General features: G+C 42.1%; 1 protein-coding gene across 1 annotated transcript; it reads right to left on the bottom strand.

The window, feature by feature from the left end:
* On the bottom strand, positions 163-24,683 carry SERPINE3 (serpin family E member 3). The gene is made up of 9 exons (XM_021404612.1): positions 24,614-24,683; positions 20,384-20,464; positions 19,338-19,632; positions 14,946-15,179; positions 13,198-13,434; positions 7,699-7,897; positions 6,558-6,658; positions 4,422-4,508; positions 163-2,285 (listed from the first exon to the last, which is right to left on the bottom strand). Exons 3-9 carry the CDS (start codon positions 19,591-19,593, stop codon positions 2,158-2,160), a joined length of 1,242 nt encoding a protein of 413 aa, XP_021260287.1. The 5' UTR covers positions 19,594-19,632; positions 20,384-20,464; positions 24,614-24,683; the 3' UTR covers positions 163-2,157.

The raw sequence follows: 26,437 nt of genomic DNA, 5'->3' as shown, positions 1-26,437 counted from the left end.
CTTTCGTCTTTGCTAGATGCTCCTAACTTCTTTCCTGTGGAACATTTCCTTTTAGATCGCTTGTGTTCTGAACGAGTCCAGCTGACTAGCCTGGCACCTGCTAGCAAGATGATGTCAAGCAGAAGCTGAGGCCCACGTTCTTAAATGTTTCAGTGGCAAAATCTGTTCAATTTTTCCTCTAAGATATATGTTTAATCTTTGCTGTAGTTGTGGTGCTAATGATTTCCAGACAGATCCAAGTTTCCTGTAGTGTGTACAAAGTAATAAGGTAGCAGAGGACTTCATATTTTTTGCAAGAAGCAAGAGTAATGTTTTAATAAATACATATATAACGTAGCCTTGAATTTCATCAAAGGAAAGTTCACCATAGGAGGAGCAGAAGATGGTATTTGACTAGCATTTATTGTGAAGGATTTGTAACTCTTCCTATGAAGGGTACTGAACCTGTAAAAAAAAAAAAAAAAAATTAAATGGGGACTGAGTTTTCAAAGAGTGTAGTACAGTTTAAATGCTTGAATTAAAGCATGGAAGTAGCAGATTTGAAATTCTTCATTATATGGAAAAATTGATTGTGCAATTACATGCTTGCCTTAGAATAATTTTGATCATTACTGTATTAAAAACAGACATTTCAAAATAGTAGTCCAACCAGAGACTTGCCCAGGACACATCCTGAAGAATCACTTTTGAACAGAGAAATACAACTTTCCCATTTTCCTAATGAAAAACTTAATTTACTGAGTGTGAACAAATACAATGACAATGTTTTTGGGCTTCCTTTTTTTTTTTTTTCCATTGGAAATATTAAGTGTGCTTCTGTGTTTTGAGTTGAAGCGTAATAATACATACACTTCAATCATGTAATTCCTATTTTACAACTGCGTTTAATTTTCATGCAATTTATCATATACTGTAAGCTGAGCAAATTTGTTCCCCAAAATCAGTGTTTGGCCTAATCCTAAGGAGTCAATGGCTCAGATTTTGTGGGCCAGATTTACTTCAGTGCCTTTTCCCTGATTTTTGCCCTTGCTTAGTACCTATGCTTTGATTCACCAGAATTTGTAAAGTGGAGTGTTAATTACACAGGTATTTACAGGCAATGAGCGTGATTAACTGCTTGTAAGCAGATAAGGCAAATAATTTCTTCAGGTCTTTTTAGGCAGAACCCAGTGTTTTACTGAACCCTGAAGATAATTGCAGAAGTGAATGCATAAGTTTTAGGCTTTCTGCAGAGCTAAGGTGTCAGTCTGTTAGTGACAGCCAGTGAACATCCGTGGCTTTTGAGAACCTGAATGTTTCATGAGAATGCGAAGTAGGGAAGAGTCTCCTCAAAGGTGTTGATATTTGATACAGGAGAAGAGAAACTTCTGTATGTTTGCAACTGGAGCTGGGTAGAAGGCTGTTAGTTTGCTGAACTGCTGAGCTATGCCCCTTCAAACAGCTGAGGTAGTGCTAACACAGGGAATTTCAGGCCCTGGAGTCCTGCTGCCTGCGCTCAGAACTCTATTTGCTCCATGCCACCTGCGCAGGTATGAGTAAGTTTGTTTTGCAGGGGAAAATTCTGTATTTTAACTTCAGATACTACTGCTGCTCATTTGGGATTCAGATTACCCTGCGGAGGTCTGTCTCCTGTGCTGGGGCATTTAAGATCTTCAGTACTTCTGGTGCCTACCCTAGAAATTGTAGAATCATAGAATGGCTTGGGTTGGAAGGGACCTCAAGGATCATCAAGTTCCAACCTCCTTGCCACAGGCAAGGCTGCCAGCCACTAGACCAAGTACTAGATCAGATTGCCCAGGGCCCCATCCAACCTGGCCTTGAACACCTCCAGGGATGGGGCATTTGTAGCCTTTCTGAGCAGCCTGTTCCAGTGCCTCACCACTCTCTCAATACAGAACTTCACCCTGACATCCAATTTAAATTTCCCTTCCTTTAGTTTAGACCCACGCCCCTTGTCCTGATCACCACACTAATCTACTACATACATAGACAAGTTAATTTGGCTTTCCTGACTTGGCTATCTTTTATATATTTTTAAGGAAATTAAACTATTCCTTATGTATGCTTTAAGTCTAAACCTGCTGTTGCTGGCTGTTGAAATGTCCTGGACTGAAGAACAGCACTTTATGTACAACGAGCTTCTTACTGATTTGAGTGCTACTTGTGAATGATTCTGCTGCTGAAACAGCAAGTGCACCTACCTGTGTTGGCTTGTCTCAGGAAAAAAGTGAAAGGTCTGTCTGCTTTGAAAATAGGTGTTCGAGATCTTTTCAATAGTACCATTGCTGTAATGGAATTAAAACGACATTAGTAAAAGGCATCAATTTTCATTCCATCCTCTGTGCTGTGCCCTCAGAGCTCACGGTACCAAACCCCAGAGCCTGAGTTGCTACTCGAAGTATGAACCAGTGACTTTGTCCTATAGAGGAATCAGTCAAGATGAATAAAGGAGTTGTGTTGTGGGACTATGAGCAGATGGAGCACGTGTGCTTATTGCTAAGGTGAATCAGCCTGGTTTGGACTGCAAGGGTAACAATTGTTGCCACAGCCCTAGGCCTGCCCAAGTCGTACTGTGCTGTTACCCAATTCCTACCTCTGCTGTTCCAGTCAGAAGACGGGCAAGGCACAGATGTAGTCCCCTCTTCTAAATGGGAAACAGCAAAGAAATATTTATGCCTTCCTGAAATGAGTCAGAGCTCCCAACAAAGGCTGAGTATCTTCAAAGTGCTGTATGGGGGTGATTAAATAGTCTCTAAAATTATGATGGCTTAGAAGCAATTATGAGCCTTGTTTAAATCAATTCTGCCTTAGAGCTTTGTAGTATTGACTATATTGACAAAACCAAAAACTTGGATAATTGCAATGAGCAGTTAAAACAACAGAATTCAATTGAAAATTTGAGTAAGACTCAATAAAATGAGTTTGAGTGGCACTATTTCAGTGCTCCTAAAAACAAAACAAAACAAAAAAAACCTTCATCTTCCAAGCCTCTATGTGACTGGATGCAGAGCTTTTAAAGTACAGCAATAAGCAGAATTGAACTTTTTGTAAACCAGCTTCTTAGCTTGGTCTGATGGGAATTTGTGGAGTTTCTGGTGTTGGTTTCAACGTCATAAAGGTGTGATGTTGTCTGAGTGCTATTAACGTTGGAATCATAGAATGGCTTGGGTTGGAAGGAACCTCAAAGATTATCCAGTTCCAACCCCCTGCTGTGGGCAGCGCTGCCCTCTGGATCAGGCACTGGGTCAGGTTGTCCTTAGTCTTTGGTGTGTAATGGAAGCCTAGAAGTCAGGAATGTCCAGAAAAAAAAAAAAAAGATGAAAATGTTAATACTGAAAACAGTAATGCCCTTATGAATATGAAAATGGTCGTATGTTTTAATACTGTACAGCACTGCAGCAAGGTTAACTCATTTCATAGAATCGTAGAATCATTCAGGTTGGAAAAGACCTCTAAGAACATCTAGTCCATCATCCATCTACCACCGCTATTGCCCACTAAACCACGTCCCTTGAGCAAAGCTTTTATGGCAAATGATCACCGTACAGACGTGTGGAGCATCCAAGACTTCCAAAAGGGAAAAGAAGATTAAAGGAACTTCAATATTGCTCATGTGAGTTTTTAATTTTTTTTTTAAGTAGATGGGTATTGCACAGCTCAGTTTCCCTGTATTATGTTTATGTTGTGATGGAGGATTTCTATGGAAATGTCATTCAGCTTACAGAGTTGAGTTATTAACTCTGTAGTCCAGAGCTGAGATTTTATTTACAGGAATCCCCCTGCTGAACCAGCCCTGACTGCTCATGTAGAAATTGTCTGTTATGAGAAACAAATATCTGTGCACTACTATCACTGCTCCCAGCTTTTAAGAAACAAGCCTGGAATATCTTCAAGAAGACAAAACTTTCACATCGTAAACTTCCAAGGTACCAATGGGACTGTCTTCAGAAACAAACCCTGTCACAACCTAGGAGCTATGAATGAAGAGACAGCAACCTTTGTAATTCTTTGTTTTTTGGGATCTGAACAAAGAGATTGGTTTTGGGTGGTGCTGTGTGGAGCCAGGAGTTGGACTCAGTGATCCTTGTGAGTCCCATACAGCTCAGGATTTTCTATGATTCTATTTAACCAACAGACCAAGTGATTTATTTTGTTAAACTGGATTTTTCCTGAGCTGGCAAAGTTGGATTTCACCTGAGTATTTGCGTGTTAGTCTAACATTAAACATGAAATGAGGTTTAAAAACGAGTTCCTATGAGCAATTACAAAGGTGAAATAGAAATGCTGAATACAAACGTTTGCATTTGGAGTGGGTGTGCTTCCAAATACTGGCATGCTTTTGTGAAGCAGTTTTGTGAGGAGCAGTTGTTTCTGTAGTGACAAGCTCCAGGAGTGAAAAGTAATGTTTGTATTTGATTTACCTGTAGCTCCTGATGCCTTCGTACCATCTTCTGTTACTTCAATCTTTGCTTTGTGGATAGCTTCTGAAATATAAAGGCCAGCTTGCTCTGTAAAACAAACCAACCCAAGGGGTGAATATTAATAGCATTCTCCTGCATTTTATTGTGAACATCACTTTTATTTTATTAATTTATAATGCTTTTACGTGGTTGTTTTTTTTTTCCCCCTGCAGAATCTGAGGACCTTAGACTGAACCTAAACTGTGCTGAAGGTGAGTTGGGCCAGAGGATTTTTCATGCATGTGTGTGATAGGGATAAATACAGACAGCTCAAATATCTGAGCCAGGTCTATGTCAAGGACTTCTTAGCTCAGTCCATAGCTGAAATAGTAGGGCTGTGGGGTTTTTGGATCAACATCCTCCAAGTCCAAGCAAATTGTAGAGTAAGTTAAAACTCTTGTGTGTGTCTTGTATCTTTCTGTCTGGAAATGTCCTCTGTTATGCATTCAGGCTGCAGAAGAACATCACTTTGACACAATATAGAAACATCTTTAGAGGTAACACATGAGGAAGCCAACATCAGGTTACTTTAGTCTAGGGAGGATAGCAGATCTCTGTTGCTGATGGAGGGAGACAACAACTTTCAGATCATGAGTAGGAACACATAAATTTGTGTGCCTCTGTAATTAGGGAGACTTTCAGGGAACCTTAAGTCGCTGTTGTGATAACTCTTCTCTCTCATTTTTACCTTTATTTGTCTGTTCTTTAGTCTACATAAATATTTTCCCGCCATATGGACAATGGTATATTGAATGCTGGATCCTGATAGTAATCATAGAATGGCTGGGGTTGGAAGGGACCTCAGGGATCATCTAGTTCCAGCCCCCTGCCATGGGCAGTGCCACCCACCAGCTCAGCCTGCCCAGGGCCCCATCCAACCTGGCTTGATTGCCTCCAGGGATGGGGCACCCACAGCTTCTCTGGGCAGTTTGTGCCAATGCCTCACTGCCCTCTGAGTGAAAAATGTCTTCCTAACATCTAACCTAAATCTCCCCTTTCTTAGTTTAAAGCCATTCCCTCTTGTCCTATCACTATCTATCAGACTGTGTAAAAAAACTGATTGTGTCAGTTCCCCTCCTGCTTGTAAGCTCCCTTTAAGTATTGGAAGGCCACAGTGAGGTCTCCCTGGAGCCTTCTCTTCTCCAAGCTAAACAAGCCCAACTCCCTCAGCCATTTTTCACAGGAAGGGTGCTCCAGCCCTCTGATAATCTTGGTGGCTCTCCTCTAGACCCACTCCAACAGCTTTGCATCCCTACTGTACTGGGGGCCCCAGTCCTGGATGCAGTACTCCAGATAGGGCCTCGCAAGATCAGAGCAGAGTGGGACAATCCCATCCCTTTCCCTGCTGCCACCCCTCTGCTGATGCAGCCCAGGATACTGTTGGCCTTCTGGGTTACAAGTGCACATCGCTGGCTCATGTCCAGCTTTTTTTTGGACCCCCAAGTCCTTCTCTGCAAGGCTGCCCTCACTGAGTTCTCCCAGTCTGTATTCATATCTGGGATTGCCTCAACCTAAGTGCAACACCTTGCACCTGACCTTGTTAAATCTTATCAGATTCTTGTGTGCCTACTTTTCAACCATGTCCAGTTCCCTTTGGATGGCATCCCTTCCTTCTCTTGTGTCAGCTGCACCACTCAGCTTGGTGTCATTCACGAACTTGCTGAGGGTTTGCTTGATCCCACTGTCTATGTTGTTGATAAAGATGCTGAAGAGCACCAGTCCCAAGACAGACCCCTGGAGGATACCACTGAGGCAAATAATTCATTGAGTACCTCAGCTTCTTCTATCTAATGTATCTAAATAATCCCTGTTTTTTTTCATGCCCCTCCCAGTGTTCAATTCCATCTGTGCCTTAGCTTTCCTAAACCCAACCCCACCACCCAGATGGTGTCCCTATATTCTTCCCAGGCCACCCACCCAATAGCATTATCAATAATAAATTAGATCATTTGAATGGGAATTTTGTTTTGGAGTTCACAGAGAAAGAAGTACAATCAATACAGAACGCCTGAGTCTATTCAATCTTTCAGATGTTATCTAAGAATCTATATGTGTTGCTGGGTCAATGATCACTTTGTATTCAGTCAAGCCTCTTACCTGAAATACCTTTAAAATTAGCAGTGATGGGATCAAATGCATCTCTAATTCCCAAGGCAGAAAAAACAGTCTTTAGATCAAAAAGGCTTTGAATACTAAACCTGAAATTAAGATGAGAGATGTAATTTAAATGCAGGATTCATAGTTTTATAGAGCTAAAAGGTGGAACATGCAATTTATTTCAAGCCTTCTCACTTCATCTATCTATTTCTGTGTGAGCCCAATGCTTTCTACTTGATTAAGCACACTTTCCAGAAAAGCAACTGCTCTTCACTTGAAGACATTAACAGAAAGAATCCCTCACCTCTCTCTGTTGCAATCATACTGCCTCTCGGTCTTCTTGACACGTGAACTTTGCATACTCCTGAACACGCTCTCATTAACATTCTATTTGGCAGCAGCAAAAGAGCAATTTGAGTCATTTCCAAAAATTATCTCGGAGGAGACGAGTATTAATGTACAAATTGTTTTTCACATGGAGAATGTATTGTGAGAGATGTGTAATAAGGCCGTTCCATGCTGATGTATACAAGAGGCTCCCCTGTGCCTGATTCCTCCTAATACATGATTTCATTTGAGTAGCTGATAGAAAACACTGCCAGGATATGGGTATTTGCTAGTGACGATGAACAACTGACATGCAAAATGGATGCCTGAAACTTGCTTTGCCCACAGAAAGATGGATATGACCGGTGGGGGGGCACGGTGCTAGTCGCTGAGTATTTTTGTATTAATTAGCAAGTTGTAAAAATAAGCTATTACTCTTTTGTTTATTTCTAAAAGTTATGTTAACTCTTACGTAAGCAAAGAGAAAGAGGGGATGTAGGAAAGAATCAGGAATATTTCTCTCTTTTTAGTTCTTTAAAGGATTTTTAAGTGAATGTGAAGTAAAACCCATAGGATCATCTGATTTTTTAGTATTATTATTTTGAAGCAACAAAGAAGATACTGGAAGGTTTTGGGCTTCCCAGCTCACTCTTCATGACTTAAGAAAACTTTGAAGCTTTTCTGGTCATGATGAAGAATGAAACTCAAAGTACCTAATTTGGTTCTGTCCTGCAGGTTGCCCATGTCATTGCTATCACGCATAATTCTGACAACAGGAGTAGTGAAGTCATCTCAGAGGAATAAAATTGCTTACCTAGGTAGAAAAATGTCCATCTTCATCCTCTTTAAGCCGCTGGACCAGAGTGCTATGGTTTTGGCAGAAAGATGAGACTCAATCTGGGACAAAGGCGTTCTTTTGTGGCTGGGAAGTACTATGAACATGCTGAGTTTCTCCCCTAGGTAAGGTAACTCAGCGACACTGAAAGCATCCTGAGTTGTTGTCTGGAATTGACCTGTAATTAGGCAAATATAGGTCTTATTTCATCATTACATTTTGTTGCTGTGCAACAGATGGCAGCAAAGGGGCAGTCTGACAGAATGACATTTGACATGGAAGTGCATATGAAGTAAATAAAGATGTGTCACTGAATTCCTCCATGCAGAAGAAATGGCACCCACTGACATTCATCAACACTTGCTGAGTGTTTGTGGAGACCAAACAGTGGATGTGAGCACAGTGAGACGATGGGTGGTGCGTTTTAACAGGGGTGACAGCAATGTAGAAGACTAGCTATGTTTTGAATGGCCATGCAATGCTGTCATACCACACAATGAAGAACATCTTGATCAGCTCATCTGTGCCAATCAGCAGATTGTGACCAGGGAACTGTTTACACAGCTGAATATCAGCTTCAATATGTTGGAAATGATGGTGGCAATGTTCAACTATCACAAAATTTGTGCCAGGTGGGTCCCACAAATGCTCACATGGGAACAGAAGGAACACTGTATACAAGTTTGTCAGTACCTATTGAACCAGTATGAGGCTGAAAGTGACAGTTTCCTGGATGGTATCATTACTGGTGACAAGACGTGTCACCACTATGAGCCAGAGTAAAACCAGCAGTCCATGGAGTCCATGGTGACATGTGAATTCCCCATTGAAGAAAAAGTTCGAGACACAGCCCTCAGCAAGTAAAGTGATGCGCACTGCTGTTGGGATAGGAAAGAGGTGATCCTTCTGGATTTCCTGGAATCCAGACAAACCATTAACTCTGACCACTGCATTGTAATGCTGACTGAGCTGAATGCTCAAACATCCAGAGTCAGGTGAGAGAAGAAGACAACCTTTCTCCTGCAGCACGGTGACACCAGGCCCTGTACCAGTTTGAAGATCATGGAGCACATTGCCAGTCTTGGCTGGACTATCCTACAACACTCACTGTATAGTCTGGAGTTGACGCCTTCTGATTTCTGTCTGTTCAGGCCAATGAAAGATGGATTACGTGCACAACATTTTCCTAGCAACAGTGCTATCATAGCTGTGAAGCAGTGGTCGCCTCTGCTGGTGCAGATTTTTAAGGATGTGGCATGCAGGCTCTTGTTCACTGCTGATAAAAATGCACAGCTAGTGGTGGTGACTACGCTGAAAAATAGTGTTTTGTAGCTGAGAATTTGATCTATCAAATAGTGTTATTGTGCTCTTTTTTATCTGTTTTAGTTTCCACTGAAATAATTAGGAGGCATTTCTTTTGGAGTATCCTATGTTTATTATCAAGGCAATGACAATATCTTAATGGTGACATTTCCTGCAATGCATGTTCTTTGAATAAGATTTCTGTTTTCCCTATGATTTCCATCTAATATTTTTCACTAAAAATTAATTGCTGAAAGAAACAATTAAAAAAAATGAGTATACTACTCAACTTACTGAAACCTTCTTTGTCTTGTGTTTCCTTCTTTACTGCCATTAAAAATCAGTTTTAATCTTATTTCAAGAGACAAACAGATACATTAAACGGTAAAGTAGTTAGGCATATGCTTACAGAGGCACCCAATTTATTCATTTTGAAAACTGAAAAAACTATCAAAATCAGATGAAGGTTTTAAAAAACAGTCTCAAAAGTAAAAGCTGTTTGGCTTCCAACCCTGTAATTATTTAGACATGTTGTAACAATGACTTTAATTCCATATTTCAATGAACTGATAATCGAAGCATTTCTAATGAGCTGTTACACAGTAGAGCAGATCCAATTATCACAATTTTCCTTTCTTATTTTGTCACCTGTAAATCCAGTAAATAGCATTTCAGGAAGACACAGAATTAATTGTCAGAGAAAGAGTTAAAAACAAGTTACAAGCAAATGACTTATTATTGCCACTGCTGCAGGCCATTCAAAATAACCTACTCCCTTCTCACTTAGCTGTAGTAGTTGTGTCTTTTAGGGTAGATACTCATGCTTTTTGAGTCAGTATTTATAAATAGTGGAATATAGTTAGCTATTGTTCATCATACTTAAATATCTGCTCATAAACACATAGATATAGAATGTCTTAAAAGTTTTGTGTAAAATGTTTGCTAGTTTTGCAAATCTAGGTTAGACAGCATTCATTAAATGCCGGTAGTCCTGCTAGAGTCTAGAAATGTTAGATTCTTAGACCAGCCCTCCCACCATGCAGTCCTGAGAGGGAATTGCACTGGTAAAACCATCTCCCAGCACACGGGTTGTTTTGCTGGAAAAAAAACTCTTCTGGTTTGCAAGCAGAGAGGATCTGTGTTTATTTTGCACAAGATAGGAGTGGTTTAATTCATGGACATGCTGATATTTTGAAGTCTGTTATGTCTGCAGAGGTTATATAGACCTTATTTGTTAATTAAAAAGAAAACTAAAGACTTGGGATGATTGAGTTGGAATGTTTCGCCTTCCTTGCTTGAACTGATTTTGAGCGTCCCATAACGATGGTACACAGCTAAATTAGCATTCAAATATAGTTAACAAATTGCTTGGAAAAAAGAACATAACATAGCTGCAGTATCTAACAGGCATGTGCAAATAGTAATCCTGACAGTTTCTTAGCCATGTTGATAGTCCCCAGGCTGATTTGTCCTGCATGGCCACATTAAAAGGATAAAAAATGTTGTAAATGTTAGATTAGTATCGGCCACAGCTAAACTTTCTTCATCTTTGTTTCGGATCCTGGTGGTGGACAGCTGTAATCGTTTGATAACGAAGGAATGTTATCTCGGGTCTCTGTTTTGTTGTAGTAAGACTGTCTTGAGACTCTGGAGCGTGACCAGAGGACTTCAAAGCTGTGAAGGGTCTCGAGCACAAGTCTTATGGGAAGCAGCTGAGGAAACTGGATTGTTCAGTCTGGAGAAAAGGAGGCTCAGAGGACTCCTAATCACTGTAATTGCTTGAAAGGAGGTTGTGGTGAGGGCAGCAGGGGGAACTTAGGTTGGATATTAGTAAAAATTTCTTCCCAGAAAGAGAGGTGAGGCACTGAAACAGACTGCCTAGGGAGTTAGTGGAGTCACCGTCCCTGGAGGTGTTCAAGAAAAGGGTGGATATGGCACTGAGGGAAATGGTTAGTGTGTATGGTGGGGATGGGTTGGTGGTTAGACTAGATGATTCTATGAATTTATGCATTTCAAACTAGTTAGTCAGAAATGTTTGTGGATTTTCTAGTGACAAAGACTGATTTGGCTCAGTCATTTTGGACTTCTCACTTATGTCTCACCCTACAAAAAGTTCAAAGAAAAGATCTGTTCCTGAGCTGATAGGTATGTGTTAGTCCCAAGAAATCCATTTTGTCTAACTGGATAGCTCACAAAGGAGCAAAGGGTGATGGAGTTTCAGACTTCATGAGCAGCCAACTACCCTGCAAGGAGCTGGGGATACAGAATCACCCAGGGCTGAATGACCATGAGCTGATGTAGTAGTTTACACTGCTCAGTGATGAGGATGAGAAGGCACTGGGTTTTGGAAAAGGAAATTCTGCACTCCTAATTGAAGTTAATTCCCTTCTAAAAGAGTTGAATGCACCAGAGGAATGGGAGCTCTCCAAGCCAGAGGTGTGAATGAGTCCAGGAGCAGGTGGTCCTATCAGGAGGAAGAAATGTGTTGGACACACCACGGGCTTCCTTGAAGAGCAAATACCACAGGCAAAGCCAAAGCAATACAGGCAAACATGCAAAGCAGAAAAGAAGATTCCTCAGACAGGTGGGTTCAGAGATAAAGAGCTGCAGAAATAATAAATGGCCAACTGCCTGCTTGATGTGACCAGAAAATGAAACTGCTTTAGCTGTATAAATGAGAGAAAAAGGAAGAAAGAATGGTGCCGCTGAGCACTGAATTCTTTTTTTTTAATTTATCCCCAATTATTTGCTGAAAATAATGGGGAAGGGTTAGCTTGATGATAAATTATTGAATAACAGTGAGGTGCCTAATGGGAATGAGGAAAGAACAAGAGGACTTGCAATGCCAGAGATGCAAATGAAGTTTGACCTACTTCAGAGAGACAAATCTGGGGCTTGCATAGTTACTACTTTAGAATTCAAAGAGAATGGATGTGAAACTTGCAAGTGTGTTAGCAAAGATTTTCAATAAACCTGTAGAGTCAGAGTCTGCATCTTTAGATGAGAGTCTAGAAAACAGAAGTGTATTTATAAAGAAAAAGTAGTCTGGGAAATTTTAGGTCTTCATTTGAAGATGTTTAGAATATACCCAGGAGAAACGCATGGCCAACTCACAAAGGGACACAGAAAGTGAGATAAATTGCAACATCAGGCAGATCCTAGTATCTTTTTGGCTGTGTAATTGATTTGGTAAAAAGGCACAGATCCAGCCATCTGATTTTACGGTAAAACATTAGACACAGATTCACTATGGCACTATTAACAGGTAACAGGTAGAAGTGATGGTAGCTAGAGCCAGAAATGAAAAATAGAATGCACTTTCTTGAAGAGGAGATTAAAATGAGCCAAGATGCAAGTGGGGTTCCCATGTTGAAAAGAGTTCAAAGAATTGCCAGTTCTGAAGACTTTCATCGAAGATGGACAGTGAGGTTACTTTGGTGACTGAGATGGTGGAAATCCTATAGTGTCAGAGAAGCCAACACAAAAGGGCATGCATTTTTTAAGATTTCCCTGCCCTTGATTTACCTGTGACTCATCAGCTGTAGAAAAAATGGAATGTAGGGGGAACAGAACAGGTAGGGTACAGCCTGAGTAACCACTCAATGCGCTAAACGAGGCATTTCTGTGAAGACATAGAAATTCTGAGGGCAAAATACCAAGAGTGTGTATATAACCCATTGCAATTATTATCTAAATTTCTTATCCCTTACTTTCAAGGAAGGTTAACTTAAGTTGGACAAGTACAGAAAAGGACTAGTAGAGAACAGGAGTATCTAATTTATGAAAAGACTAGATAAGCGTGGCATCTTCATTTTAGTCAATTTCATTATTTACTCATAAACATGTTTAGGAGGAAATATCAAAGCTGAAAATAAACTATTTAGGTTAAAGGACATGTCTTGCACAGTACTAAGAGATATACCGTGGTGTTGAAGAAATTCAGACTTGGAATTAGAAGGATTTTTATCCAAGTGAATCTCTCAAATTTAGGGCAGAAGGGAAAGGAGCTTTTTATATTAAAATGGGTTGTAGAGCTACATGGAAGAATTCCTGGTGGTTGAAAATTAAGCCTACTGTATGAGTCATTGTGTCACCAGCCCATATACTCCAAACCTTTGAAAGGAGAATACACTATATATTATACTATATATATACATCTGGAACAAGGGCAATTACCGTAGTTAACTTCAGCTGTATGATGCATTGTGGGCACTTTCAGGGTTGAGCCCTCTGCCGTGGTAAAAGGCAAGATCTGGGTATCCAAAAAGGAAAACTTCTTCAGCCACGTGCTCTTGAAGTACATGGTGCTCACCACAGCAACCCGGCTGAGTGGTGATGCAGCTCCGTCGGAAGGCACACTGTGCACGTCCCCGTCTGCGAGGGACAGAGATGGAGAGGGAGACATAGGCTGTCCTACTTACACAGGACAGGTCTGTGTGGGGAAATAAAGCAAACCAGGCCTGCCCACCAGCCCAGACAGCAAGAAGCATAGTACAGTTTGGTAGATGGAACTCCTCAGGGTTGCCTGCTGGTCCATATGGAAGCTCAAATTTATCAATGTTGAAGGCCAACGCCACGCCACTGTGCTACTCCCTGCACAGTGTGAATTGAATGAAGCCAGCCCAATGTCCTGGTCCTAACTGGTTTTCTCACATGAACATGCCAGTGCATATTTTACTGTCTTTCATCTTCAGGTCCAGAAATTCCTAATGTAGTCATCCCATGATTACAGACCACCTGATGAAATAACTAAGTCACCTGCATCTCATGTCCTAATTCTTCCCCTCTCTAATTTAATCAGCAGTTCACCTTGACCTGCTTTGGGCATCTCAAAGATTCTTGAAGGTGTGATTCATTTTTAATTTATTGATACAACTACCTGAAAGGAGGTTGTAGTGAGGTGAGGGTCAGCCTTCTCTCCCAGGTAATACTGATAGGATTAGAGGGAATGGCCTTAAGTTGCACCAGGGGATGTTCAGGTTGGATATTAGGAAAAATTTCATCTCATAAAGAGTTGGTGAGGCATTGGAACAGGCTGCCCAGGGAGGTGGTAGAGTCACTGCCCCTGGAGGTGTTCAAGAACTGTGTGGATGTGGCACTGAAGGACGTGGTGAGTGGGCATGGTGGGATGGGTTGGTGGTTGGACTGGATGATTTTAGTGGTCTTTTCCAACTTTAATAGTTCTACGATTCTATGATATTCATGTGAGTACCACAACATAAACTCCCATTTTAGAATCTGCTTCTAGAGCAACAATTTTCTATTGCAAAGATGGATCAATTATTATAGCTCATTTAGGAAGGATAGATTTTTTTCGAGTAGCAGCTTTAATGTGTGTGTTTAACATCACATTACATGTTAATACCCAAATTAGCACTCATGTAATTAAAGTCGATGGGGCAGATCAGGGATTTATTTGGTCTACTGCTTCTAAGGACTTGCTTTTTTAATTATTTTTTTTCATTTACATACATTTAATTTCACTACCTTTCTTACTTGTGTGGAGCAATTTTCATTTCCTATTTTGACTTTTTAAATTCAGAGTCTGGCTGTGGAGCTTACAGCCCCCCATGCTCCCCACCACAGCATGAAAGCCTGTGCATCAAGACTGGTCCCAAGGGAGTTTAGCTGCTCCGTGTTAAAACTGGGAGCACTGAACAGGATTCCCATTTAAAAAATTAGAGGAATAAGGCCAAGGAGCTTATGGCCTGATGTTGCAAACTTACAGTCAGAGATTCAGACTTATTCTGGCTCTTTCCCACCAGGAGCAGCAACACAAGAATTAGAATTCCTGGCCATTAGTCTTGGTTTGGGCAAGGTGGAATGTGGTAAAAAGCTTCATTCTTAGTTAAATGCATGTTCTCTCCTTATTCTTATTTTACATTTTATTCATGTGCAGTCGTTCTTGTGGGTTGTTACACTACCTGCGAGGTTACCGGTGATCCACCCCTGTATTTGGGCTGCAGTTCGGTTGGGGTCAGTGAAGTCAGCTTGCTGCAGGCTGCTGTTGGCCCAGTGCATGGCACGTGCAGCAAAATGGGGCGAGAGCTGCACACCAGTGTGCACAAAGAGGGAGCACGCCAGCTGGGCCACGACGCCCTGGACAGAGTCAGCTCGTCCTTCGTACACCTCATGCAACATATCCTGCACACTTGGATCTGCCAGGTGAGAGAGAAGGAATAACTGCAGTTATGTTGAAGCATCAGATCTCAGTGGCTCTCAGCTCTAGTGCGGGCACCAGTGCCCTCTGAAAGTTAAAGAACTTTCACAACTGAAGCAACCTTGACGTGATGGGGTATTTCTATAAGGCACAATGACACAATGGGCATAGAAGAGCACTCTTAGTGCTGCCATAGAAATCACTCTAGTGCAGATATGTCAAGTGGCTGACACAATGTCATGATCACACCTTTATATTTGTGAATATAGCTCTTATGGTTCATAAGGAACCTTATTCATTTGGGGCACTCTCTGAGTTCTCATTTGTGAGACCGAGTGCCTCCAGCAGTGATTGGCTGAGCTGCTGATGGTACAGCGCTGACATCTCTTTCTCACGTCATCACTGCTGCCACCCATCCCAGGAAGAATATCTCCCTGACTGCTCCAGCTCTGTCTGCTTACCCGTGACCCTTTAGTTTTGAAGGACAGTGCCCCAAACTGATCCTGTATTGTGTGTAAGGCCTGGCAATGCTAAATAGAGTTGGTAGGTTTCTTGATGTCTGTTACAAGTAACTCTTCTTATACAAGCCACAATAATTTCTATTCTTTCTGAAGTACAAATATATTTCTCATTCAATATTCATATTTAAATTTTAATTTCTATGAGCCCTCCAATCTTTTATAAAAAAACTGCTCATTAGCTCATAGTTCCTTGACTTGCACAGCTGATTGCTCCTTCTAAATGCAGAATTTTGCATTATCCTTATTGAATTATGTCCTATTCACACATTTCTCTGATTTGCTAGGATCCTTTTAAATTTTAATCTGGCCTTCAAAAATGCTTGTAGAAACTACAAACATTCAAAAATTCAATAATGTAGACTTTAGTGGATTGACCAAACTACTAATGAAAACAGTAGAACAGTGCCCCAGCCTCCAGTTCCCAGGGAGCTCATGGTGGGTCAGTGATGGGGGTTGCTGTGATGGATACAAGGTTATGTTGTGGGCTCAGCAGGGATGTGAATCTTCCAAACTTGGGAGGATCTTGTGTTTCTAAAATCATGAAGTTTCTAATAGGTTTCCCCAAGGGGTGATTTAACAGTTGTTTCTGCCTGTCATTAATTTGCTCACTCTAATAGTTTTTATTGAGGCAATTCATGATGAAGTGACTGCCTGAGGCTCAGCACTTGCACACAGTCTGAACAATGCTGATGGTTTCCATGTCTCCTCAGACTTCCCAAGAGTGTGAGTCAGCCCCTTTCCTATAGCCGCTGGAGGATACTTGCCTACATCCACCCAAAGACATCCTTTTGAATTTTTTACTTCCCTGTGAGAAGTTTCCTTTGGGTTCTTCTTCCTACAAATAAGCTTGCCTCAAGGAATAGAGCACTGCTGATCTTCAGCAAGACAGCACTGCCTCTTGGCTCTGTGGGATCACCAGGGTCTTTCTGATTTCCCTAGGTGGAAAGTCACCACATGTCTTAATCTCTGTGTGAAAGCTCAGCAATTCACTGTCACGTACAAACTGTTGGCCACCATCTCCAGGAAGATAACTACTGTGCCCTGTGCTTCTTCAGAGTGCTGCAATCAGCTCTGGTGCTGATTGCCTTGGCTGAACATCTGAAGAACTCTGGGCAGCTCCCAGACTACCCAGTGTGGGCACAGCGGGGCTCGCAGACATGGTCCTGGCTGGAAATTTTGTTTTTGATACCAGGGCAACCATTGTCAAAGGAAGGAAGCCCTCAGTTTCCCACAGGCAGTGCTGAGGGAAGGCAGATTTGGACAAGAGTGATTTGGGGCAGGTAACCCAGGCAGGATTTTGGTGGGCTGGATCCATCCCGCCTTTACTGACCTGTCCCAGGCTGAGCATCAAGCCAAAGGTAAGGTCACTGTGAGACTCCAGCTCCTAGCCAGGTCCCTCACCTCATCAGGAGACTTCTACTGCATTGGTTCAGATTTTTGCTGAGGTAAAGGGAAAGTTTCGTATCTTCCTATTTCTACCACCCAAGAATCCAGTGTGTGTTTTCTAGCCTAGCAGTGCTCCTCTAACAACCTGCAGGGAGACTAACCACCTCTATGAAGATCAGTATTAAAACTTAGATCTATTACTCTTGGAGGGATAAAATGCTGAACTCCTTGAACCGATGTCAAGAAAACTCACACAGTCTGAGGTGTAAAGTGCTTTACTTGTGTGTTTTGCATTAGTGCAGGAGCATTTGGCAAGCTCTCTGGAGGACGTAAGAAATCAAAGATAGTAAATTGGAAGCAGATGTTAATGTGAGGTGTGGTATCCTGAGCTTGGAATTTCAGTCATATCAAAGCACTTAGCTAACCAAAGTCCTGAATTCTTACTCAGAGAGCAGCTCAAAATTGCTTTAAAGTACTCTACCACAGGTAAAATTAAACAGCAAGGAGAAAACATTTTAAAGTATATCATTTTGCCTGTTATTCTTCAGCAACATTCCTTTAAACACTGCTTTTCTTAGTTTTAGAATGAAGGTGAACCAATCTTCCAAATGTTAAAAGAAGATTACGAGTGCATGTAAGAGCCGATTCTCTGTGAGTAGTGAATGAATCATCAATGTTTTCATTGTTTTTAGTCTGCCAAGATTTTAACCACAGCCTTCACTATTGTGATAGAAGGACCAACTAAAACATGAATGCAAATATCTAGTGGAAAAACAGAACATATATGCAATTTGTTTTTACTCATCCAAAATTTGGGTTAAGTACTTATTTATTACATGTAAACCATTTGAGGATATGATTTCTTTCTCCCTTGCTATAAACGTGTTATCATGATTAATAACAATAGATCCCATTCTACTTTTTTCTCACATTCATACATTGATATTGCTAAAAGCCTCAACACACACGGCTTATGCCGTAAACTAAAGTAGAGAGAAATTAAAGGAGAGATGTTGTTATTCTGTGATGCGTGACAGTGGGACAGTAGGACAGTGCAAAAGAGCCACCAGGTCATTAATAATATCTATACTTCTCTTAGTTGTATCTTGCGTGGAGATTTTTCCTTAAATTTCAGTGTGCAATATTCTCTCTAACTTAATATTCTCTCCTTCTTAATAACTGAATCCCTGTGTAACAAAAAGTGTGGCAATTGCTGAGGTAGAATCCTTGTCTGAACTAATGCTGTTTAAAATTACCTTACTGAATTTACAGAATGTATATCAGCCAAAATTAGTTTGTACTGCTATATTGGTTTTGAATATCAATGATATAGAGAATGGCAGTGATGGCTAAGGTAGGTTACAGCACAGGACGGTGAAATTGCTGTAGGTTTTATCTTTAGTCTTCATATGCTGAAAGTAAATTTTATGCTGAGAAATAATGTTGTTATCTCTTTACATAAGTCTTGTATACAAGCTGCAAATTTTGAAGATGAGGCAGCCGTCTACTTCTTATAAACGTTGTGCCCATAATGTAAAACAGTTTTTGACATGTGGTGTGAGATGGTAGGGTAATCCACAATTAAAATGAAAACAGCATCCTTAAATTCAACTGATTCATGCTGGATTCTAAGATATCTGCCTTTTCCATATCTCTTCCCAGCGAGCCTTTTATTTTAGCTTACTTTCACATAAAGATGTAATTGCACCATCCACCTGCCTATATATCTTACTTCCTGCCAGTCACCTCCTGCTCAATTTTCTACTAAGTTTTTTTGCTAAAAGATCTTTTCAGCCAGTTATAATAACACTAGAATAAGGGCATAAGTCTTAAAGACAATTCGATTTCTCAGTTTGAGATTAGGATGGGAGACAAAATGACTGTTGTCTCCTTGGCATCTCCTCCTAGCAGAGGATGTGGTGGAGGCCAGGTCACGACGGGCACCGTGAAGCCCTGGGATACCAAGGTCAGTTCTGTTCATGGAAGTACTTTCTCTAGGAGAAGTTGTACTTCAGTGAAAGAGTGAGCAGTACTTGAAAAGAAGAAATAATAATGTGTGTATCTTCTGCTGAGTGTCCTTTATCCAGCTGACACCTGCCTATCAAATCTGGAGAAAACACTTCCAAATTACATTTTTGCAGTGAGACAGAAAAAAATAGTTTATCATGACATGTACAATTGTATCCCCTTAGTAAAGCTTTCCTGCAAGACATAGGGAAATAAGTATTTTTTTTAATGCAGTACATTACCATGAATGTTGTATCCTAGGGCGTTCTGCAGCTCCATGAAGGTATTTCCTTGAGCTCCAAACTGCAGCAGCTCCAAAGAAATGGCCACGCTTGCTGGGGAAATGACCAGGTTGGTTCTGTTCTCCGCTTCAGAGGCATGGCGGTAGAGATTGATTCCAAATTCAATCTTCAGGTCCTTCAGTTCATCATAGGAGATGCAGTTGCCCTTGGTTAAACACCAAGTAACGATGAGTGCAAAGAAGACAATGGGCAACATGAAGGTGTGCTGGGAATGCACTCCACCAGATAATCATATCTGCAATTAATAACAGAGTTAATTAGATAATTAACGATAACTGGTAAAGCGTCTGCCCATATCTAGCCAGCAGCTGTTGCCATAAAAAGATAAGCTGTAGGGACACACTGATGACTGCTGGCCAACAAAAATCAAGCTTTTCGAGGATGCCGTACCCATATAGGATGGTTGGTCAGTACAGCACATGGAGACACAGTGCTCCTCTATTAATAAAACAGTAACCTGCACCATGAAGGGACACCTTGGTGAAAGCTCTGTGTTCTCCACACCACCCACCAACCCCAGCTCCTTTCCATCCCCAGCAGAAAGGGGTCACTTCCAGCACTCCCAGAAGGAAGCCCACCCCTCATGAGCCCAGCCAGGCTCCAGCCTGGAGGTTCGATCCACATTTGCAAAAGTCTGCCTTCAAATTTCCCACCCGGATATTCCTCCTATGCAATTCACACCAATGAATATAAGGTTGCATTTGCAAAGGGCTTTACTGCCTGCAGCACAAAATCACTGCTTCGGAATTTTATGGGAAATCAAGAATTTGTCCACTTTATATTAAGAGACACTTAGATTTGTATTTAAAGGAAAAATGCTAAAATGACAAAATAGATATTTCTTTTTGCAGAATTTCGCCTTTTGAACAATGTATGCAAATACATTTAAAAAAATACTACACCTTCTTTCACTTGAGGATTTCCTACAAATCTTTCTCCATGCCCTTTGCTCTAGAGAGCACCTCTAATTCTTTGCATTTACTCACAGTTAGCTCTGTTAAATTGTCTTGGCTTTCTGAGTCCTTCTGGGTCTGAATTGAAGCTGTCTATGTACGCCTTGTCTCCTTCTTTAATAGGTAGTGGAAGAAAGACTAAGTCATGAGACTGCATTTAAAGGGATAGTCAGTGATCAGAGTCTCTGTCGGCGATGTCTGTACCACTCTGTCCAAATTCCTGTAGGCTACAAGCTCTATAGAGAGCCAGGCAAAGCAGCATGCCACTGACCAGCAAATCCAAGGCAAGGAACAAAAAGGTACACATGGAGATAGAGCCAGCAACTGCCTTCCAAGCACTGCCCCAGCCCCATGAGGCTTGTGACCTGCTAGTACTGAGCAAGGCATCTCCTATCTCTCTTCCCACCCCCTCCCGCTTTTATATGAATTCCATTGATTCCTCTGCCACAAAGGGGAAGAGAAAGGGCTCTCTGTGTACCAGGCACGTAGCTAATTTTTCCCCCTATTTTGAAATCTTATTCAGAAATCCCATGCAATTAAAATGTCTTTATTTGCCCCCCTTTTTTAATGCCATCCCAAATAGGAAGATTTTCATTTACTCTTTAGTTTCCAGAGGGAAAGAAACAACAAAGTGCTGCCTTAAAGGAAAGGAAATGAGGAAGGGGTCATCATAGAATCTATGATGCTATGAAATGAGGAAAGGGTCACTTTGAAACCAACCAGGAGCAGAACAGCCATGGTAGACACCACTTCAAAGATCACTTTCAGCACAGTTCCAGTGCTTTCTGGCTTTCTTCATGTGACAGAATAAAACCCTGCTCATCATCCACAGGTTCAGCCTCACAGCCTCCTCTAAACCACACAAGATTGCAGCCTAAAAGAGTTTGTAAAGCTGTAGCTCAATGAACTTCATGGTGTTTGGCATATATAGATACTTGGTTATCTTAAACTGTACAGCCCTGTTGCAACTGGGAAAGAAAACACAAGGATAAAGGTCACTACCACCAAAAACTAGCATTTAGGTGCTGTTGTTCCACCTTTAGCAGTGGAGGAGCAGCGACTCAATTGAATTAGGGCCCAAATGAGAACAACAGCAATGCTCCTCCTTTTCTGCTCTTGTGTTGATCCTCTCCTGCTGCTGCTTTTAGAAAATGACAGAATAAGTCCAGGTACAGAGGGCTGCCTCAGGATCCGGAGGCTTGCTCCATACTCCTGTTAGGACAGGTAGAGAGCAAGAGTTTGGCCAGTCCCAAGCTAGTACCATACACATGCTTGTGGGCTCTGCCATTGATTTCAATGGCAGTATTCACATACTGAAAAGCGCACTTGGACTTGAGAGTTTTGTTGAATGAGGGCCTCTGGGCTGAAGTTGCTAATGGTGCCACGGGGCTGGAGATGTACTCAAAAGGAATTCAGCTGAGAATACCAAATGAATTCTAGAAGGGCTTGGCACCGTCGTTATTTTATGTGTTTCTGGTCACGGGTGAGGACTGTACAGCTGGCTTGGTGTGGTGTTCCCAGAGGACCCAGAACCTGAAGCATTTCCTCTGTGCCCTTCCTGATATTCTCCTGTGGAATAATTAAGATTTGGAAGAAGAATAGTGAGCCCCTGATGGCTTTAGACATTGCTATCAAAAATGAACGTTAAATTTTCACCTGGCAAAAATGAAGCCAATGCTGCTGTTCAGATCTGGGCTAAGTATCTATGGAACGTGCAACTGAAAATTGAGACCAGTATAAATATGGTATAATACAGCATAATTTTTGTGGAAAGCAGAAAGAAATACCTTCTGGCTTATCACAAAGGGGTCTCAGAAACTGGGGTGTGTGTGTTTCAAACTTTTCCTCCCTCCACCTGATTCGGGAAAGGAAATCCATGGAGGAAACTGGTCAGCAAAACTGATGTTTATAAACAAAGGGAAAGGACTTAAGAAAACTAAAAATAGATCAATGTTGTTCAAAGAAACTGTGCGGAATAACAAATGTTCTTCAACTGTAATTAATGAAAAAGGGATAAAAGGCAGCAGAGTAAGAAAGTATAAGTCAAAAAAACTAGCTGTGGCCAAAAAACAAGTGATAAAATAATGAGAGGAGGATATGAACATTTATCGTGATCAATGATAGATCCAAAGATCCTATGCCCCTTCAGTTTAGCAACCTAAGTTTTGAGTTTCTCTTTCCCAAACAGAGACCAGAAGCCTAAAACTGGGTGTCTAAGGAGAAGATGGACCATGGGGTGGTCAGAAAACTGTGCTTGTAAACCTGGAAGCCAGACCCTGAGCTGCTCATGTGAGGGTGGTTTAGGGGGCACAAATCAGGGGCTGTAAACCAACCAGGCCAATTGCAGAAATTTCATGTCAAAAAGTATGGTGTCCTGGATCTGCAGAGGTGGTAGGGTTGGGCCACTGTGGAGAAAGGGTTTCTGGTTGGTTGTTATTTTTAACAACTTTTTAGGGAATTTAAACTTCTGTCCTAGCTTAGGCATCATATCCTTCTCTGAGTCTTCATCTGGGTAAGAATCACAAGGACTTGAGGAAACTAGTGATACATTTTGCCTTTGAAAAAAATGGAAAAGCTTATTTTTAAGAAAGTAGTTGATTAGTCCCCACTCTTCAGGGACAGAAAGAGGAGAAGAAGCTGTGTTTTGAGAGATGCTTCTTGACACTGAGATGACTTAGGCTGCATCTGAGGGCAGTGAGGAAAGGCACAGGCTGAGGTTGTTTGGAGAAGACAAGGCACAGTGGTGCTTGGGTGGCAATCTAGAACATGGACACTGTGGGTGAGGGAGATGCCTTTGGAATCTTTTCCCCCAGTTGCTTTTCTTACTAAACTGAAGTTTTCTCTATCAGTGCTCTGATAAAACCGGTTCTTGCTGTGGCAAGGCTGCTTAGAGGAGAGGGGCAGCAGTTCCGCTTTTAGGCTCTGGTCAGCTTGGGTTCCTGCTGCACTGACTTTGCACAGCAATTCAGGGCAGAATATAGCCCACAGACAGGCTGTGTGAAGCAGATATTCCTCTTCAGAACCCTCTCATTTGCTTGTCTGTATCCAGCAATCTTCCTTTCACTCCAGCACAACCTTGGTATCAGCAGAATTACTGTGCTTTACCCCTTTGTAAATGAGAATAGGATTTAGCCTTTTATCAGTGCTATTTTTTTTCTGCTTGCACTCTTTAAAATATATAACCCTTGGGAAATTAAACTGAATCCAAACCAGCTTGCCTCCTGCTTACCTCTCTGATGCACTAGAGAGCTCTCACTGCAAGATGCACACACATTTGCTCAATTAGGAAGAAGGTTGTGCTGAATTTCAGGATAAGAACAATTTGCATCATCATTTCAGAATACAGAGCTTATTCTGGGGGGAGGTGGTTAGCTGCAGAGCCTCAAAACACCTAGCTGAGCACGTTCAGGTGAATTTGCTTACTGCTATCCTCATACCATTTAAAAACAACCACTGCCTCTGCCTCCTGCACTGCTCCCCTGCTGGGGCATGAAGACAAAATCTGGCTTTTCAAAGGATGACCACTGCGGAGGTTCTCCTTCAGAGGAGAAGCTCAGCGGAACAAAGTGTGTTTTCATTTTCCTGTATCTCTACTGCTGTGAGTAGAATAGCAGAGCAGTGATTTTATAGCACAATGTTGAAGTTTGGAGCTTTCTTCCCTGTGAGATGTCCAAGAGCTCATGGGTGCCCTGTGGGGTGTGAGGGCTGATGGACCAGCTTTTTAAGACCAATGCTAGAGGACTGTGGGGGACCCAGGCTTTGTCATGGAGGCTCTTGGGATGAGTGCTGGAATAAAAGAGCCCCCCCACCCCGAAGAGTGCTCAGGGGTAGTTCTGGAGACAGGCAGCGGGAACAGCACAGAACTGAGCTAGGCAGTAAGCTAGGGAGGGGGGTGCAATTGTGGGATCTTCTCCTTAATTAGTTTTCAGGTTGGGTATTTCTGATGTGCTATGTGTTATGTTCTCCAATAGGCAGAATGGTGCCTTTCCCTGGTGGAAAGCAAAGCAAAGCAAACAAGAGTTCTCCTTTCTCTGAAAGGTGTTGACATCACAGCACTGATGAAGTGGTACGAGTTTCCTCAAGCAGAAGTGCAGACTGAATAAGAGCCTGAATCCAGTCAGCCTGATGGTGACCATTCTCATTATATGGTTTTCAGAATTCAAGAGGACTGCAAAGTGACAAGGACAAGACCACCTTTTTAGGTTGCAGAAATCTACTTGAATTAAAAGAGAAAGAAAAGCTGATAGAGTGAAGATTCTGTACCTTATTGTAATCCGAGTAGTTCTTTCATGCATCTCTCATGAGGAAGATGGCTTAAGAAGCTCTGTTTGGGGAAAGCAATGCATGAACTTCAAAGAGATGATCCCAGCAGTTCAGCATCCTGTTTTATATACATTTCCTGCAGTGCTACATGAAGACCTTAGCAGTAGAGCCCATTCCATGTGCACTCTCAATACAGTATCACAGAATCACACAATCAAAGAATGACTTGGGTTGGAAGACTCAAGACCACCCAGTTCCAACTCCCCTGCCATGGGCAGTGCCTCCCACCAGCTCAGGCTGCCCAGGGCCCCATCCAACCTGACCTCGAGTACCTCCAGGGATGGGGCACCCACAGCTTCTCTGGGCAGCCTGTGCTAGTTCCTCACTGCACTCTGAGTAAATAATTTCCTCTTAACATCTAACCTAGATCTCTCCTGTTTTAGTCTAAAATAATTCCCCCCTTGTCCCATCAGTATCTACTCATGTAAAAAGTCAGTCTCTCTCCTGTTTATAAGCTCTTTTTAAATACTGGAAGGCCACAATGAGATCTCCCCAGTCTTCACTTTTCCAGGCTGACAAGCCCAACTTCCTCAGCCTTTCTTCATAGGAGAGGTGCTCCAGCCCTCTGGTCATGTTGGTGGCTCTCCTCTGGACCTTATCTAACATCTTTTTCTTGCACTGGAGGCCCCAGACTGGTTGCAGTACTCCAGATGGGGCCTCACAAGGGGAGAGCAGAGGGGGACAATCCCCTCCCTTTCCCTGCTGCCGCCCCTCTGCTGATGCAGCCCAGGATACAGTTGGCCTTCTGGGCTGCAAGTGCACACTGCTGGCTCATTCCCAGCTTCTCATCCACCAGGACCCACAAGGGGTTCTCAACAGGGCTGCTCTCAGTGAGTTCTTCTCCCAGTCTGTATATGTATCTGGGATTGCCCTGACACCTCGCACCTGGCCTTGCTGAATCTCATTGGGTAAACATGGATGCAGTTTTTGAGAGTGTCCAGTTCCCTTTGGATGGCATCCCTTCCTTCTATTGTGTCAGCTGCACCATTCAGCTTGGTGTCATCCACAAATTTGTTGAGCTTGATCCTACTGTCTATGACACTGATTAAGACACTGAAGAGCACCTGTGGGGCACCACACATGACTGGCCTCCAACCTGGGCATAGGAACATCGGCCACAACCCTCTGGCTGTGATCATATAAGGGTCTTATGACCCTTTCTCTGTGGCCAGCTGACCCTTGATGGTTGTGGTCAGAGATCAGCCCCTTTGCTGTCCGCAGGAGCTCAGAGGTGCTGCGTCAGTTATCTGTGTACTTAGAGTACATCTGGGAAGAAGGTAGTCCCAGCACCAGGGGCTGCTAGAAATTCACAGTCAGACAAGACAAGACAGTGAGCCATAAGCAGGGTTGGGGAGCAACATGGTGGCACATTTTTATCCCAGCTGGCTATATGAGCTGACAACTTAAATACATTTGCTGTTGACAGGGAATATAAAGTGTGGTAAAAGCTGATTTTAATTCAGATACTCCCCTCCCCCCCAATGCTTATCTAACTGACTATTACAGTCTACTACAATTCCAAATAAACTATGCCAAGTAAATGACACTGGACGTGGGTTTCATATGAGCTCGTTGCCAATGCAGTTTCTGCTACTGATCTTGCTGGGATGACAGGGAATAAAACAGAAGATGATAGCATGAAGATGTTTATCAAATTGCAGAGCTGACTTCTCATAAGAAGCCCAGAAAGAGGGATTTGACTGAGTGGGCAAGAGAGAGATGAGATCAAATGGAAATCTCCATAGTGGACGAAGTGGAAAAATA

The sequence above is a fragment of the Numida meleagris genome, chromosome 1 (assembly GCF_002078875.1).
Source record: "Numida meleagris isolate 19003 breed g44 Domestic line chromosome 1, NumMel1.0, whole genome shotgun sequence".
In the NCBI taxonomy this organism is placed as follows: Eukaryota; Metazoa; Chordata; class Aves; order Galliformes; family Numididae; genus Numida; species Numida meleagris.
This window is presented reverse-complemented; position numbering and strand designations above follow the sequence as displayed.

What these genes read in the sequence shown, in the direction of transcription:
- SERPINE3 (XM_021404612.1), bottom strand. Translation starts at nt 19,593, where the DNA reads ATGTTGCCCATTGTCTTCTTTGCACTCATCGTTACTTGGTGTTTAACC. An exon ending in TACAGCTGAAGTTAACTACG is followed by an intron (nt 7,898 to 13,197) that starts GTAATTGCCCTT and finishes GCCTAATTACAG; the next exon opens with GTCAATTCCAGACAACAACT. An exon ending in ATGGACATTTTTCTACCTAG is followed by an intron (nt 6,659 to 7,698) that starts GTAAGCAATTTT and finishes TCTTAATTTCAG; the next exon opens with GTTTAGTATTCAAAGCCTTT.